The sequence below is a fragment of the Leucopleurus acutus genome (assembly GCF_964270905.1).
Source record: "Leucopleurus acutus genome assembly, chromosome: 11".
Taxonomy (NCBI): Eukaryota; Metazoa; Chordata; class Mammalia; order Artiodactyla; family Delphinidae; genus Leucopleurus; species Leucopleurus acutus.
The window spans coordinates 67473465-67491562 of record NC_139152.1 but is presented as its reverse complement, the minus strand read 5'-3'; the positions used below and the strand labels follow the sequence as shown (position 1 = coordinate 67491562).

General features: G+C 34.9%; 1 protein-coding gene across 8 annotated transcripts in view; it reads right to left on the bottom strand.

Moving 5' to 3' along the window:
• METTL25 (methyltransferase like 25) overlaps positions 1-18098 on the bottom strand; it is a 118338-nt gene that overhangs the window by 35435 nt on the left and 64805 nt on the right. For all 8 annotated transcript variants that reach the window (XM_082850905.1, XM_082850904.1, XM_082850903.1 and 5 more), the window contains 3 exons: positions 17783-17877; positions 14300-14329; positions 9572-9645 (listed from right to left, as the gene is read on the bottom strand). In XM_082850905.1, coding sequence (XP_082707031.1) covers positions 9572-9645; positions 14300-14329; positions 17783-17877 — 199 coding nt within the window. The remainder of the gene's footprint in view (positions 1-9571; positions 9646-14299; positions 14330-17782; positions 17878-18098) is intronic.

Below are 18098 nucleotides of genomic sequence, written 5' to 3'. Positions count from 1 at the left end.
TTACCTTTTTACTTTCAATTTTTCAGTTTATTTAAAAATCTATACAATAGACTAGTAGAAAGACACATATATCACTTACAAATAATTAAGTATTCATTTTGGGGGTGCATGCTCAAGAATGTTTATTGACAGAGATGTGAAATTTAAAAATATGTTTGAGATCACTGCTCTGAGCAGCTGGAGAGCAGAGTTTCCACCTGTTTTGCTCACGACCATATCCCCTGTGCCTAGCGTAGATGCTCCAATATAGCAGGATCTCAATAAATGGATTAAATAATTAAATAAATATCTCTTGCAGCTTGTAGAAACAAAAACATCTAGTCAGACTATAACATGAAATGCGTTAATACAGTAAATAGATCTATCTGCTAATCAAGTAGAGTTAGGAAGGCAGGCTTAACTATACAAATAAGCAAATGTGTTTTAAAATATATATAGAGAGAACTACTGAACAAATATATAAGGAATAGTGCAATGTAAACAAAACAAATAATAACAGTTAGTATTTATTTCATGTTTACAATGTGCCAGGACCTCTAAGTCCTTTGCTGCATTTACTTATTTAATCCTTACTACTACTCCATGTGGTAGGTCCCACTATTATCCCCATTTTAAAGATGGTGAAACTAAAGAACAGAGAGGTTAAGTAAACTGCCCACAGTTTGAATTCAGGAAGTCTGGCTTCAGAGTCTGGGATATTAACTACTATTAAATATTAACTCTGGCACAATTCTTCAACAGGATTTATACTTGATATTGTTAAACTGCAGATGAAGAATGTCTACATCTGTGTTATAGACAAACAGAAGTAGGCAGACTCCATGTGAACTCAAGAGTGAATAAGTGTGATTCCTTGCTCTACCACGTATTTACCACTTAAAAACCTCTCTTTGCCTCTCCTTGTTCAGCAGTAGAAGGTTGAAGATGAGAGTCTATGTATGTACCATGCTTGGCTCAGTGTCTGACAAACAATCAGTGAATGGAGGTCATTTTCCTGTTATTGTGCTGGGTTCTAGGGGTAGAATCATCCACAGTTTATAAAGGAAGACAGGTGAACAAATGCTATAATTCAATGTGATAAGCACAAGATGGTGCTCAGAATACAGCACAGAGTAGGGAGTGCTTTAGCTGCTGGAATGGACTAGGGTAAGCTTTCTTAGAGGAGGAATTAAGTTTCAAAATGTCTCAGTTTCCAACAGTACTGCGAACAGCAATACTGATAAAACAAATGATAAAATTATAAAAGTAACATACTAAAATTAGGACAACATGTAAAATATAGAAATAGGTTACAACAATTTTTTTTAAAACTGTTCTCCTTAAGGATTCCAAAGAGGTACTTTAAAGGGTTACAATTTTCCATAAAATATGAAAAGGATAGTTGTGTAAGAAATAAGTCCTTTTCTAAAATTTATTAAATTTATTTGGTTCTATGTAAGACTGTATTTAAAAATAGAGTGCTATTGTTAAAAAATTCAGAAAAAATGGTTTTATTACTTTCACGGTATAGAAGGAGAAGGGAAGTACCAATAAGTCCATTTTGGTTTAAGAAAAAAAAAGTATATTTTACAGGAAACAGAATGTCAATTTAAATGTTATTACCAAAGCAACACAAGATTTAGTATAATGAATCAGGCTTTTAGAACTTTAGGAGGTAAAAGGTTACTTTTGCAGGACATGGCACTAATCTCTAAAGTCTGGGTGTCTTACAAATCAACCTTCTTAAAAATAATAGCTGTAAAAAGAGTTTATGATGTAGAATGCAGTCTGCTCTTTTGCAGCTACAAGAAAAAGAATATTTCACTCATCAGACTTTAGGAGGGTCTATAGTTTTAAGGGTAAATACTGCAATTCTAGTAATTAAGAAACAAGAGAAAAAAGAGACAGGTGCAAAAAAAATCTCAAAACTTACCTATATAGAAAGTAAAAGCAAAGAATAGGACCGTTAACGAATGGAATATGGGGCAATCCCATTTTTAATTTTAATTTTTAGTAAGTGCCTATTGCATTTTTCTCATTATTTAACGCTAAAGATTTGGAGTCTACCTTTTACAGTTATACATTATGACATCACAGAATCACTGCAGTCTTAATTTTTGCTGACGTGTGTGAAGATAAATAGAAATCCTTCTCTCTGTTAATTAGTTAATATAATTAATATAGTTAATATAATTGCTTTCTGTAAGAAAATGCCTAAGATCAGGGATCTGGATGCCATCTTGTTCTGCCTCCTCTGATGTATCTTCAACTTCTCTTTACTCACTGAGTCTTTACTCTTATCATCGGAAAATGCTCAAGTTTCTCTGTCTGAAAAAACCAAGCAAGCAAACCGAAATCCCCACGCCAAACAAAACTTCTTTCTGATTCTATATCCTAAAACTATCTACTATGTGGTGGTTGTCACATGACCAAACGATAAAGAGTTGAACGTGAGTCTGCCTGTCCAATCACGTAAGTTAGTTCATGTGTCTGGCGTACATTGTCATGTGCGTGAATCCTCTACAAGTGGTTGTGCTTTTGTGTATTTTACTATACAGTACTGTACAGAGTACAGTAGTACAGTATCTTTATTACAAGCCCAGGATGTCCAGAAGCAAGTGTAAAAGCAGCAGTGATGTAGCTGGTACTGCTAAGAAGCGCCAAGCGATAATGATGGAAACAAAGGTGAAAATAATCGAGTGGAGTGACAAGAGGAAGAAGAAGTAACTGAAGAACTGAAGAGATTCACGTCGCAGGGAACGCAAGGGGATTTTCTTTATTTGAGGAGACACTGTTACCGTTTCTGAGGCACAGGACCTGAATGTAGAATGGTACACAAAGGTTGCATCAGCTGTTCAGAATGCGACCCATTCCTATAATGTCTTCTAGGATGAGAAAGAAAGAGCTACTACTCAGACATCACTGGATCATTTTTTCAAGAGGGTAGATAGAATTGAATCCAGCAAGGAACCAGAACCTGTGCCATCAACACCAGGCGTGAGTAAAACCGCAGCTCGCCCTCTGTCTCCCATTGTGCTGATCCTTCAGCTCTACCATCTCCCACCTCCTCTCCCTCCTCCAGGCAGTAACTCTTCTTTCCTGTTCACTCGATGCCAGCCCCTGGATGCCAGCTGTCGTACTGTACTACTGTGCTTTTCAAGGTACTGTACAGTAAGATTAACAATGTTTTATTTTTTGTGTTTGTTTGTTTTTTATGTATATTTGTGTGGAAAGTATTATAAGCCTATTATATAGTACAGTACTATATAGCCAACTGTGTTAGTTGGGTACCCAGGCTAACTTTGTTGCAAGTACGCACAAACTGGACTTAGAAACACACTCTTGGAACAGAACTCGTTCATATGTAGGGGACTAACTGTATGGCAATATGAGCTAATGAGAAGCTGATGACAGAGGAGAGAAAGCAGATAAGAAATGTTAGAGAGGAGTGATGGTGGATATCATAGAGATGATAATTCTGAGTAAAGAACTAAAGAGAGTGAACTAGCCATGTGGATATCTGGTGAGGAGCATTCCAGGCAGAGGACACATTATGTGGCAAGGCTCTGGGGTAGAAAGTGTTCCTGGTATTTTCAAGTAATACCAAGGAAAGCAGTACAGACATTAAATGGGAAAATAGTAGAAATGAGATCAGCGAGATAATGAGTAGCTCCATCATATAGGCTTTGTAGGTCATAGTGAAAATATGAGCTTTACTTCCAAGTGAATAAGAAACCATGGGAAGACAGTGAGCAAGATCTCACTTAAAAATATTAACAGGATCACTGTGGCTACTGTGTGGAGAATAGACTCTAGGGGGCAAAAATAGAAGCAGGAAGACAAATTAGGAGGTTATTACAATAATCTACATGAGAGATGATGGTGGCTTTGACCAGGATGGTGGCTTTGACCAGGGTGGTGGCCCTGAGGATGGTTAAGAAGTGGTGGAATTTTAGATATATTTAATTAGACAGACTATAAAATTGTTGAAGGACTGGATCCAGGCAGTGTGAGAGAGAGAGGTCAAAGTTATCCTGGCCTGAGCAACTAGAAGAATACGCTTGTTATTAACTGGACTCTAGATTTGAGATTCACCAGCATATAAATGGTACTGAAAGCCATGAGACATGATGAGATCACCTAGGTAGTAGGAATTGATAGAAAAAAGCACTCCAAAAATGAGAGGTCTGAAAGAGGAAGAGGAGTCAGCAAAATAAACTGGAAAAAAAAAAAGAAAAAGGTGACTATCTTATGAGGGACTTTCTCTAGCACATGAAAGTAAAAAGTGGTAGATTGTGTGAAATACTTATGGCAGGCTAAGTAAGTTGAGGATTGAGAACTGACCAGGAGATTTAGCCACATGGGGTCATTAGTGCCCCTGAAAAGGGGAGTTTGCTGGAGTGATGGAAGTAAGGTCTGACTGGAATTCAAGTGAAATGGGAAAGAAACTGGCAGCACTTTCAAGGAGTTTTCCAGTAAAGGAAAGAACAGATATGGGATAGTAGTTGGACGGGAAAATGGTTCCAAAGAGGATTTTCAGAATCTGTGCTCTTAACCACTATGATAGACAACTTCAATTAATAAAGCTGAAAACTGGCCACCAGGGCTCACCAGGTGGCAGAGGAGCAGACACAAACAACTCATTGTACATTTAGATTCAATAAGAGCAGTGAATCCCAGATTAAGTACTATGGGAGGAGAGAGTGGGGCAGAGAAGAGAAAGATACCAGAGATGTCTTCCAAACTGGGTTTTAAAGAATGCCTAGGATTTCACCTGCCAGAGGTCAGGGAAAGAAAAGATGCAGAAATGGGGAGGAGAATATTTCAGGTAGGCAAAGAAGCTCCAAGGAAGCATACGAGGTCCAAAAATAATTGCATGGAAATGATGAATAATCCAGTGTACAAACAGTGTGCATGGGCAGCTGCTTGGGGTGCAGAGAAGGAAGAATGGGGTGGTGAATTAGTCTGGAAAGGACATTAGTGGCACCTTAGAAATGGCCTTGAATGCCATAATAAGGATATTTTAGTTTTTGAGTATAAAGAAGAGAAATTATCAAACATTTTGAAGTGAGAAAAGTGACATAACTGTTTCTGAAAGATAAATGATGGGACTCGAAGAACAGATTAAAAGGGGGCCCTCTGTCAGAATAAAGCACGGTTAGCATGCTAAAAAGGAATCAGTATTCTTTCTTTTAATAAAAGTGAATGCACTAGATCTAATTAAAATTCTACTCAAGTGAATCCAACACCACCCACATGCTTTCCCCAAAATACAATTGTAAGAACATGGTTTCCTTGTAGCATTTTCCAAAGAAGCAACATTAGTTTAGGAAATTATAGGAAAAGGTAAAGTAGACATATACTAAATAAAAATAAGCACATGAAGGACAGAAAGTATCAAAGTTCAGTTTCTCCATCATCAGAAAATATTTATGAAGTTATTTATTGTGTTTTTTATGCTAATACCTACTGAAAGACTTAAAGGACCTTTAAGTATTTCTTAACATAAAATTTTGCTGAAAATGGCAATCACTTAATGAAGTTACAAAAATCTTCAAAATACTCTTCCATTTAAAAGATACAGACCTGCAAATCTGACCACACATTATGGACTAAATAAGTAGCTTTAATTTGGTGAGCCAGTTTTCATGATCTGGTTTTTCACATACCTATTTGATCACTGCAAAATCAAAATGAAAGTTAAACTAATTCATCAAAATTTATGTATTTCTTCTACAGCTGTTTACAGTACTCATTATGAAAGAGAATAATAAAGTAAGTAAAGTAGACACATCAATTTCTCTGCTCTCTTTTGAAGTGTTCTAAAGGATTTTTATCCCATATCCCATTAAATGCTTTCTTTGGAATTTTATTCCCTTAGAAAGTTTCCAGATAAGGACTAATTATAACATTTTAAAAATTATATAAATTATTGAGTTTTAACATAAGTGTTAAATGCTAATTCACAATTACAATAGAGTAAAAATGCTACAATTTTTAAGTCCATGAAAAAAGTTTACTTCTAATCCTATGTTATATAAACAATTAAACTTAAAGAAACTTTCAGAATATTTCAAGTAGTCTGAAACAGTATACCACTTGAAGACAATTTATTTAATTAGCAAGAAAAGCTAAACAAAATGCAGAAGAAATAATTCAGTGATCTTATTTTCTGTCTTTAGTAATCTTGCTGGCCAGAGATTCCAATCAAGTTAATCTTGTTAACAAGGCTAATACAAGGAGACCTATAACTCCACTCATATTAAAAATATCCCAAAGAATTTAAACTAAAAAGAAGCATGGGACAGCAAAAAGAAAACTTTTTTGGACTATGAATTTGGTCCTAGCTCTGGTTCTTTTAGGCTGTATGACTTAAGACAAGCTTTTAACCACTTCATCTTAATTTTCCTTATAACTATAATGAGGTGACTGTAACAGATACTAGGAGTATAATATGTAGTTCAACTAACCCTGGGGTGTTGCCTGAAATGAGATTATAATTTCACTGCTGTTGAACACAAACAAGTATTTACAAAATACTATGTATAAGGTGTAAAGAATGTCAATAAAATGAACACTTATATGCAACACCAAACTTGAGAAATAGAACATTAACAGTCTCTAGAAATTCCTATGTGCCCCTCATCTTCCCCACCTCATCACTTTGTCCACTCAGTTGTCCTCCCTCCCATAGGATACTATACCACTGAATATTGCTTGTGTTTATCATTCTTATGCTTTTCTTGATTGTTTACCACATATTTACATTCCTGAATTAATTATACCGTTTGTGCTTGTTTCCAAATTATATACGGATTTTTCTATAGCGTTTAGATTCACAACATTCATCTACTTGGATGCATGTAGTTGTAATTCATACATTTTCACTATGGCACAGTATTCCACAACAGTTTATCCATTCTCCTATTAATGAAATTTTCATTCCTAGACTTTTGCTCTCATAAACATTGCTGCTATTGATCATTCTTTTCTGTTGTTGTTATTGCTGTTTAATTTAATTTTTTTTTAATTTGGCTGGGCCGAGCCGCGCGGCTTCGGGATCTTAGTTCCCCGGCCAGGGGTTGAACCCGCGCCTGGGCAGTGAAAGCGCTAAGTCCTAACCGCGGGACTGCCAGGGAATTCCCCTTTTCCGTAGTTAAGAAATGGCATCTGGGGGAAAATGAAGCCCTAAAAGCTGGCTTCATTTCTCTTGGTTTCCATCTTCTCCTAGATATTTGCTGTGTAATTTTTAATTTCCTTGATAGTCTCTGATGTTCTCAAACCAATTAATAACAAATTTAACTACACACATACTTGCATACACACAAACACACATACTTGTACACACACACCACACACTTGCATATATACACATCTCTAGCATTTTTAGTTTTTCTCAGAAGGAGGGTTAGCCCTAATTACTTAGTCTGCTGTTACTGGAAACAGGTTTCTATCATTTTTTTGGTTTCTGCACATGCCATCCTGACTAGAACATGGAAGACTCCTGTGTGGACACTACATCCTATGCATTCAGAACCTGACAGGCTGCCTGCCCCACAATGAACAACCACTGGGTTAAAAAATATAACATGTGCAAGTCTTGGCAACTAATGAGAATGTGTGGTTTGATGATGAGAAAAGAAAAGAATCGAATATGATTTTAAGACTTCTAAAGCTTGATAATGGTCATGCAATTCCCCAGAAATGACAAAAGAAGTCAAGAGACAGAAGAAAGAGGAACAGAATTGGTGGGAAGCTGACTTTGTTTTTTGGCTGTGGCTGAATCTGGTGTATTTTTAAGGTGCTTAAGGTACTTAAGTGAGGCTGTTCAGAAGCTGTTGCTCTATATTGAGAAATAGAGATTTGAACTTCAAAAAAGACGTAGGAGCTGGATACATGATTTAAGTTATTTGTTGTGAGGGTAACTGTTAAGAGAAAGAGGAAATATAAAGAGACAGCAGCTAAGTATAAAACACTAGAGAATTTCTGGATATACCAAGGGGATGAGTAAGAAGAAAAATGCTTACAGAAGACAGATGAGAGTTCAAGGTAGGAAAAGGAAACTTAGAGGAATGCAGCTTAATGGAAGACAATGAGGACGAGAGTTTGGAGAAAACAATTATTACATGATCAAATATGGCTGAAAGCTCAATAAAGATCTGGAATCAAAGAAGTTTTAAATAACATCTACTGAGTAATAAAGGCAGGCAGGAATGTGGAGGATTGGAGAGGTTTGAATTTTTAAGTGAGAAGAAATGTTCAGAAAAGGGTGTAGATGATCTTAAGTGGTCATCAAGAGAACAACAAACACGGTAATGAACATATTTGAGGTCTTAAAGGAAGGCAGGCAGTCAATATTTGAGTAGACATGAATTTGCACAATTTTGTGACTTTTTCCAACAAGGTTAGCATCTTGGGGTGAGTTTAGAGAAAGGAACCAGTTTTCAGGAAACCATGAGAAATTCACTTTCAGACATTTTGAAGATTAATATATGGAAAAGAGAATGGAGATAGGGACACAGATTTGGGAGTTATCTACATAGAAATGACAATTAAAATCAATGGTATATTGGGCTTCCCTGATGGCGCAGTGGTTGAGAGTCCGCCTGCCGATGCAGGGGACACGGGTTCGTGCCCCGGTCCAGGAAGATCCCACATGCTGCTGAGCGGATGGGCCCGTGAGCCATGGCCGCTGAGCCTGTGCATCTGGAACCTGTGCTCCGCAACGGGAGAGGCCACAACAGTGAGAGGCCCGCGTACCACCAAAAAAAAAAAAAAAAAAATCAATGGTATATGTAGATATTTGTATGTCATAATTTCTTTTAGTAAAAAAATAGGCTATTTTTCTTAGAGAAATTATACCTAATCTGAAAATAGCTTCTATTGCTGTTAACAAGTTTGGATTTGTTTTTGAGAACTTGAAAACTACCCTATTTTAGTTTGAAGAATAATCCTATTATAACGAAATGGCAATCAGAATCCTAAAATGATAACTAGTACGAAGAAACATTCATGAAACTTGAAGGGACTGTGGATGTATACTTGAGTATGGCAGTTGTTAAACCAAATATTATGAAAAATTCTCCTAATCCTTGCCTTTATGTATAGGCAGCCATTATCTGGGGAAAACAGAAACAAAACATATGCAAGGCTACTATTCTACCAGTAGAGACATGAATGGCCACACTGGCTATTTAAGATTGATATCTGTTCTAATTAGTTAAGTGTTTATGCTGTAGTGGTTGTGAAATATTTTAAATATAACCTCTGCTCATATTATAATATTATATTCACTGAATTACTTACATATAACATTTCAATATTTCTCAAATTCTGAAGTACATTTTACATATATTTCTTTATCATCACAACAACCTTTCAGGACAAAAGTGAATCATTAGAACGCTTACTTTAATAATGATTAACCTAAGATACGGTTGCTGCATAGTTCTTTGTTACTTACTGAAATCACGCTCAAATTCAAAGCTTCTTCTACTAATAACAATGACCCTGAATGAATTCACCTGAAAACTAAAAGTCACTTCACTTATAATACAGGATAGTTATTCTTATTGAAATGAAATCATCATACCATTTGGTGATGCCATAACAATCTTTAATAATATCCTGAAGTACGGCACGATAGAAGAGTGATTCAGTAGGCAGCTGAAAAAAATGCAGATATATATGAGCACAAGAAACAAATAAAAAAGAGAAATCAAATCAATACTTGAGAGTCAGAACCATAAGTGAATGTTAGAAACCTGAGTTTGTTGCTAAACATAGGGGATAATTTTATAACTTTTCTATTCTAAGTTACAGTGTACTTGGAGGCTAGTTCTCATTGAGAAAATAGAAGAAACTATAAAAGAAGTAGTAGTGAATGAGGAAGAAAAGGAATAATCAAAGAAAAATTAGCTAATGTCCCAAATGGAGTGTTTATCAGTTAAAAATGTAGAAATAAACTTCATGACCAACCAAGTCAGTCCTGTATAAGAGAGCAGACATGTAGGATGTGTGCAAAAGAGATAAGAATGTGCATCTTTCCTAATGGTAGTGGATTAGAGATATTACCAAGGATTCACAGCCAGAGAGAGAAGGTACTACCCTAAGTAAGGACATACTAAAATATGTCTGAGGCCTAAAAGATCACAGCATTGCTACTACAGAGTTGAAAAGAAGGGCCTTGGAAAGGACATGAGATCAGAGACTGAAGTCTCAGCAGGAATTCATTTCCTGGGGAAAAAGAGGCGGGAAGTGTCTGTGAAGGTGCAGAGGTAGGAAAAAAGGAATGGCTGAAGAGAAGGTCCCTAATGACGCATAAGAGTTTCAAAGTAGAAGGTAAAAAAGTACTATACATAAAAGAAAGAGTGCTTCACTGTAGCAATGTAAGAGGTACCCTTAAACTAAGAAAATACAAAAAGTTGCCAAAACTCCATCCACATCCCCATCCAACAGAGATATCAGCAACAACCACCTTGCTTCCATGCAAAGTTATTATTGAAAAAAAAAAAAGGAAAAATGAGCAAATATGGAGGGAGGCTGGCAATACTGAATGCTTTTGAGAAGTCAAGTAAGTTAAAAACTAAAAACTCTCCAACTATGGGTAATGTTTTAAAGATAGAGCTCAGTGGAATGTGTACTTCACTGAGTTATCCTTTTGTAACTTCTATTCTCCTTCTGAGCCCCAAATTGTTATCTTCATTTGTTTTCAATGAGAACACATCTGGATTCAGGTGGAGTTTAACAGAAAATAAAATTTTGCCTGTGTGCTCAGGCAGAAAACTTACTCTACTGTCCCTTTCCCCCATCTAACATCAAGTTCCTACACTATGGGCCCCAGGTGCTGAGACTACAAAAAACCACAAGTTGGGAGTCGAGGGTCAACCATTATTTCCTGGGTCTTCACCCAACGGCATTGCCTTCTTAAGTCACTGGAGAATGTCTGATTTGTAGGGTCTTGACAGAGCACTTTGAACAACACAAGTTATATCCTCTCTGGATGTTCACAACAGTGAGGAGGGTGATTACAGTAGGAAACGGTGTTAGGGATACCACAGTCCCCAACTCAACTCCTAAAATAACTCAATGAAAGCAGACACAAATACATACTTGAGTGCTCACACTAAACTTTATAACCTTCAAAAGGCACACTCCTTATGTAAAATCTCTTTCCAAATACAACTTCTTGAGACAAAATCTGATTTCTAAACTTTCCTTTCTTGACGATTTCTCCAAACATTTCATTAAGAATTTCCTCTCTCTGGATATATTTTCCATTTGATGTTTTTTCATCTTGAGTAATTTTTTTCTTCAGTACCCCAAATCTCTATCATCTGCTCCCCACTTTCCCCAAATCCTTTCAGTTCTCTCACAATAATGCTGAAATCCCTTTTCATATATTAACACCTACTCTTATACTGTTCTAATGAAATTCAAGGCATTTTGGGAAATAAACTATTACATGAAGTGAAATATTAGTATTATAAATGACTTACAAAGTTCTTAACTTTTTAGTTGATTAGCTATAATAGGTAGGATTTTTATTTATTTTTAGTATCTTTATTGGAATATAATTGCTTTACCATGGTGCCTTAGTTTCTGCTTTATAACAAAGTGAATCAGTTATACATATACATATGTCCCCATATCTCTTCCCTCTTGCGTCTCCCTCCCTCCCACCCTCCCTATCCCACCCCCATCACAAAGCACTGAGCTGATCTCCCTGTGAGGAATTTCATTTTTACGTAAATTTTATATGAAACTCCTAAAAATAGTCAAGCTGTTATTTGAACTGAAGAAGCCTAGCTCTGATGTCCCAGTAGTACCAAGTCATGATGCTATTTTGCCTCTCTGACACTTTGGCAGGGATAGGGTGTCATTCATTTTTTTATCATATACTTTCATTTAGGAAAGCAAAGAAACTCTTAAAACTTTTAGAAAAATTATGTAAAATGGTATCCAAATAATTTAGAAATAAATGTATATTTATATTGTTATTATAAACTGATTGTAGGGCTTCCCTGGTGGCGCAGTGGTTGAGAGTTCGCCTGCCGATGCAGGGGACACGGGTTCATGCCCCGGTCTAGGAAGATCCCACATGCCGCGGAGCGGCTGGGCCTGTGAGCCATGGCCGCTGAGCCTGCGCGTCCGGAGCCTGTGCTCCGCAACGGGAGAGGCCACAACGGTGAGAGGCCCGTGTACCGCAAAAAACAAAAAACAAAAAAACAAAAAACTGATTGTAGAAAGGCCACCAAAAAAGACCAAGAAATGTATTTTAAGCAAGAGAACATACAAAAATGGAATGCACAGAGGAACCCAAACAGGATAGAATAAATCATCATTTCCCAAGTTACCCTGAGTAAATAAGAGCTTTACAGCTGTTTCTTAAGAGAAAGGAGAGTTATGAAGTGCCTTCGAATGTGCATTCCTGGAATAACTAGGACTATCCATCCTGATAAATACAGATGGGGGTAAGTGGAAAGGAAGTCAACATCTCCCAAGCAGCCTGTGCCTGACTACTCCAGGAATAAGCTAGATGTGGCTCAGAGTTTACTTTCTTTCCTTCACAAGTGATAAATCAACTTAACAGTTTAATGAATTTTAAAATGGGAGGGAGCAGAAAGAGTACACCCTTAAAGTGTATATATGTGTGTGTGTGTGTGTGTGTGTGTGTGTGTGTGTGTGTGTGTGCGCCTGTGTGTCTGTGTGTATATATATATTAGACATGCATTTTACAGGTCTAGTGGAAAGGGCACTAAGCTAAAAGAACACTGCAATTAACTGAGCTAGAATGCACTACTAAACTTCTGCTGTATATCATGTTCTCATGTAAGTCTGGGGAATACCCAACTCATAAGCTTGACTGTAAACATGAACAAGCCCTTGGGAAATTGAAAAACAGAGCACAAATGCATTGGGGCACTATTATGATTAAGGTTCTTTCCTCTTCCAGACCCCAAAGGAACCACTATTTTGATCTGTACTGTAGTTAAGAGCTAGGGCTCCAGAGTCAAGAGACTCAAATCTCAGTGTTCACTACTTTCCTCATGTGTATCATGGGATAATAGTCCCGATCTCACAGGCCATGTATGCAGCACTTTAATTGATGAAGAAAACTTTGAACAGTACTTTGGTAAGCTCTGTGTTAAACTTAGGTATTCTTTTCATGATCATAATTATTAACCACCTGTAACAGTAACAACAGTTGATATTTATTGAACACTTACTATGTGATAGACATGGTTTTAAGCATTTTACATCTTTCACTCATTTAATCCTCACAAAAACTCTATGAGGAAGGTATTATTGTTACTCTTATTTTTTTATTATTTTTTTTTATTTTACAGATAAATTAAGCTATGGAGAAATCATGATGTGTCTCTGATCACTAAGCCAGTAACTGATGAAGACCAGCAGACTGCTGATGCAAACCAGCAGTCTGAGACTAAAGCTTACACACTTAAACAATATGCTCAAATGCCTTTAAAAAATCAGTTTTTATCAATTTTCAGATAGGTATAATGAGTATTTAAAAAAAAAAAACACACAAAATTCTTAGCATTTTGTCTGGCCCAGAGAAAGCACTCAGTAAATGATACTTGTTGCTACTATTATGCTACTATTATTTTTAAAAATTCAAATTGACATATTAATCCTCCCTGAAAATAAGCAAAAGAGAAATTTCTAAAATTTAGGGCAATAAGAAAACTTTTGTGAAAAATTTAAAAGGAACTCTTAAAAAAATACTTTAAAATTCCTAATATGTTTCATAAATCTTAAGGTAGAGGAAAAGGCAATTACATGAATATGTGAAGGATACACTTAACATCTGTTTATATGTAAAAACCCATTTGGTTTTTGCAACTAATGACTAATGAAGTCAATAAAGAAGAAAGTTAAAAAACAACCAACTAAAATGTGTGGTTTGGACTATAGTTAAAAAATAAATTGAATGCTATACCTTGTTTATCTTTGCTTGAACTAAGCCCATAAAAGCCTGACAGTCAGTAATAACATTCTTTAGAAATATTTATAGACCATTTAATATAGTATGAATAAATGAGACATTAGTACAAGAGTATAATGTGGAAGTTTTCCTAAAAGTTCAATTTACTTTTCCTGAGAATTCTCTTGTAAATTCTCTTTTAAAGTAAACTTACAGAAAATGTATAAGTGTGAATATGAATCGGTGACAAGAACAGGTGATACTTATAAAAATCCATCAGGTTTTAGGTTCATCAGCAGGTCAAGTATGAAGAGTACTTTGAGAAAAACTATCACATTCATCAGTTGGATTAGAGTAAAAACGCTCACTTACCCCTTGGCCGACTGCAACGCGCTCCAGTGCCTTTAAGGAGAAAAAAATAAGACAAAGACAGCTGATATATTTAGTCTTGTCTTATAAGACTTATAAACACACTGTATAAGGGCTTGTAAAAGTGACAATTAAAAAGATTAATTAAATGATAACATATAAGTTTATACACTTAAAAGTGTTAATAACATTAAGGAATGTTAACTGGTACACTTGTATAATTTAGGGCTGATATATGGATGTGTGTCATGCACACAAACACATACACACCCCAACTGTATACACTCCTTGAATTTTAGAAGGAATTAGAAAACAGGAAAGAAATAAAATGACATATTCTTGGCTCACTTTTATTGCAGCTAAAACAATCAAATAAATCCAAAACTATTATTATGTATAGACATACATAAACATATTTATATACGTACTACTTTTTAACTTATTTTCTTCCAATTTTTTATAAACGTATAATTTCATCTTTTATTAAACAAGATTATGTTGAACTGATTATAGTTGAAATCTTAGTTTAGAAAAGTACATATATTTTTGGTCTGCATGGTCAAATTCAAATCAAATTCACATATGATCAAGTCACCATAAGAGAAAGTAATACATATTTTTGCAATTTTATAGGTAGCTGCTTTTACACTGATATTTATTTAAAATTCAAAACACTTTTATAAAAAAAAAATATAAAATTTTCCCAATATTTATAAAATTTTATAAAGTTTTCCCATTTTATAAAATTTTCCCAATATTTCTCATAAATACTCATAATCTAACATACATGAAAGGATTTGTTATAATTTAAAAATGGAATAGGGCCTTCTGAAACTTTCAATTTTTTAGACATGCATTTCTACACTTACGTTGTTTTATAACTAAATTAGATATAACATTTTAGCTAAAATTTTATTTTTAAAGTTTTAGTTAGAAAATATTTCAAACATAAAGAAAAACAGTAAAATGTAACAGTGCATATACTTCCTACTCACATTTAAAGTACTCATATTTGCTTCAGATGGCTATGTCTTTATAAATAATACTTTTTAGATACAGCTGAATCGTGTACTTTTAAAACTGAAAGAAAATGTGCAGATTATCCCAAGTGCAATTTTCTCAGATGCACGAGGTCACTGACAATGGCAGGGTCTTGACACAAGCTGCACAGCTAGTTAGCAGGTGAATAGGAACTAAAAACTTGTTTTCTGAACCCCGGTTTACTTCTCATGCCCTCACACCATGAAGAGTTAGTGGGAAAATGAGTTCATGGTATAAAAGCTTGCTTTAAAGAAATTTTTTGAAGAAAAAAAAATGTAATTTTTCCATTGACTTCAAGGATACCTTCATGAACATCAAGAACCAGAGTGCTATGAATACAGAAGATAGTTATTATATAATTTTTGTATTAAATTAAGTAGCAACAGGCCCAGAACAAGTATGTTATTGAAGAAAACACTGAGTTTTCATTTACAGTACTGGTTGTGTTCATTTCAGATTAAATTTTTGTGTTACTTGCTTTGCTAAAAGGCCGAACTATCAATAATAAAGATACAAAAGTTTTTAATAATAAATGATTTGGCATCAATAAAAATCTCATATAACTCAGGACTACTTTTGGTATGTGTTGCTGATGTGTTTGTTTTAGAAATACCAATGATAAATTCTGATTACATAATAAAAGATAATCAGGTAGGTGATAAGCAGTTTCTTACAAACATTAATAATTTTTCTTGGCCAATAAATATACCAAGTGTTCATTTCATACTAATCTAAAATATTTTACAGTTTTATCAGGTTAAAAGTATGCTGACAAGATTGCACTAATGTAATTAAATTTTCCCCTCTGGTTAGTACCCTTAACAATTTATCTGAAAGTGTCACCAGAAAGGTATACTTCTCTCTCTCTCTCTCTCTCTCTCTCTCTCTGTGTGTCTCTCTCAACCCCTTAAGTTTTGAATATTTGTAGAAAAGGTCAGTTATGGAGCAAAAGGCAATAAAACAAGATGCACCAAAAGAAATATGTTCCTTAGACTTTCCTAGATTAGCATCAAAAAAAGAAGTCAAGGTGAGCAAAGACAGGGATAAAGTTTAGGAGAGGGGCATTCCATGAGAAGCTGACATTGGTCAGGCAAAGTTCTTAAGTGTGGCACGGTTGACAAATTCTACATTCTGGAATTTATTTTTCAAAAACTCTTCTTTTTGGTTTGTTGAATGTTTATTTTTATAGCAAACATTTTTATTTTGTGGATATATTATATCATTTTATTTTCTAAGGGATACTAATAGTTATTTTATTTTACTTTGGATAGTATCCATTTCCTCCAAGTTGCTACTCTTCTATTTGTTTATCTGATCTCTTTTCTTTCATGTTAGACTTTCTTAGACAACTAGTGATTCTTGGCTTTTTGATAATTAAAATGTGGTAATCATAAACTTGATTAGAAGCACTGTGCTTATGAGTGAGGACTTTTAATTGTGGATCTCACCACAAAGGTCCTATTTCATTGTGAAATCCCTAATGCCAATACCTTTAGTCTTTTCTCTTAGGCTAATCAGATTCCCTATAAAAGACTATTTCAGTTTCTTGCCTAGAGGGTATAAGCTGCCAGCATTCTGGGAACCAAGTCATTCCAAGAATGACCTCCCATTCTAACAAGACCCTAAATGAGTATCATTTACAAATATAATGAAAGAAAGCCAAATTCCCAGAAAAGTATTTTAAGAGGACTCACAAAAGGAAATCATTATTTGAGCATAAATAAGATTTCGAAGTTAATTCTCAGATATGTGACCCAGAACACTAGAACACTTTTTTATATTGCTGTGTTACTGGCAATATAAAAAATATTGAGATAATGACTACAAAATAGTTAATTTATCTTGGGATTGGGCATTAAACACATTATTTTAAAAGCTATATTTTAAATTTATGATGACAAAGTCCACTTATACCATTTAACTGGCATCTGTTCCTTTTTAAACCAACATAACACCACAGAGAAGACTGTGGCTAAAGTGTTCTAGGTCTAAGGACACGAGCTAAATAAAGATTTCACTTAACTAGATAGTTACTTCATATCCCAGGTAGCTTAATAATATTTTTCCCATTTTATAAAAAATTAGGAGGCCAAATGATCTGCTACAAACAAACACAAACATACCACAGAGCTGTGGATAAAGCACTACAGTAATTCTGTGTTTAAGACTTGGTTGTTGGTACATTTTATATGATAATTAAAGTAATTATATGTAAGAAATTAAGTACTATAATGTAGAATTATAGTATAATTATAAATTGTTATCACACTGCATGCAGAGTAATGTTGGAAAGGTAAGTCATTTTTTTCCTCATAATTTGCAATGCACAAAAACATTAATTATGACACTCTGCAAAATTTGGCATTTAATGAAGCCAAAAATAAATAAATATAATTCTGCAACATCTGGATAAAACTCTAAGTCCAGGAAAAAAAACAGTCATACCAAACATGCTGACATTCTGGCATTCCGGCCACAGCACCATCTCTCTTCCTTTAAATAGTGGCACATTGGAAATCCCCACTTTTCTTGGGTACATTCTGCAGATGGAATAAAAATACGGATTATTTAAATAAAATTCTTCCTCTTTTAGTTAAAGTAAATAATCTATTGAGAAAGCAAATCAGTCATTTGAAAGTCAAACAGTAGTTAAACATGTAAGTGGTAATGTTTAACAGTTCATTCCAGTATGTTAATTAAAAGCATATTAATGTTATGAAAATGGTATTTTCTCAACAACAGCTGTTTTGTATTTAAGCTC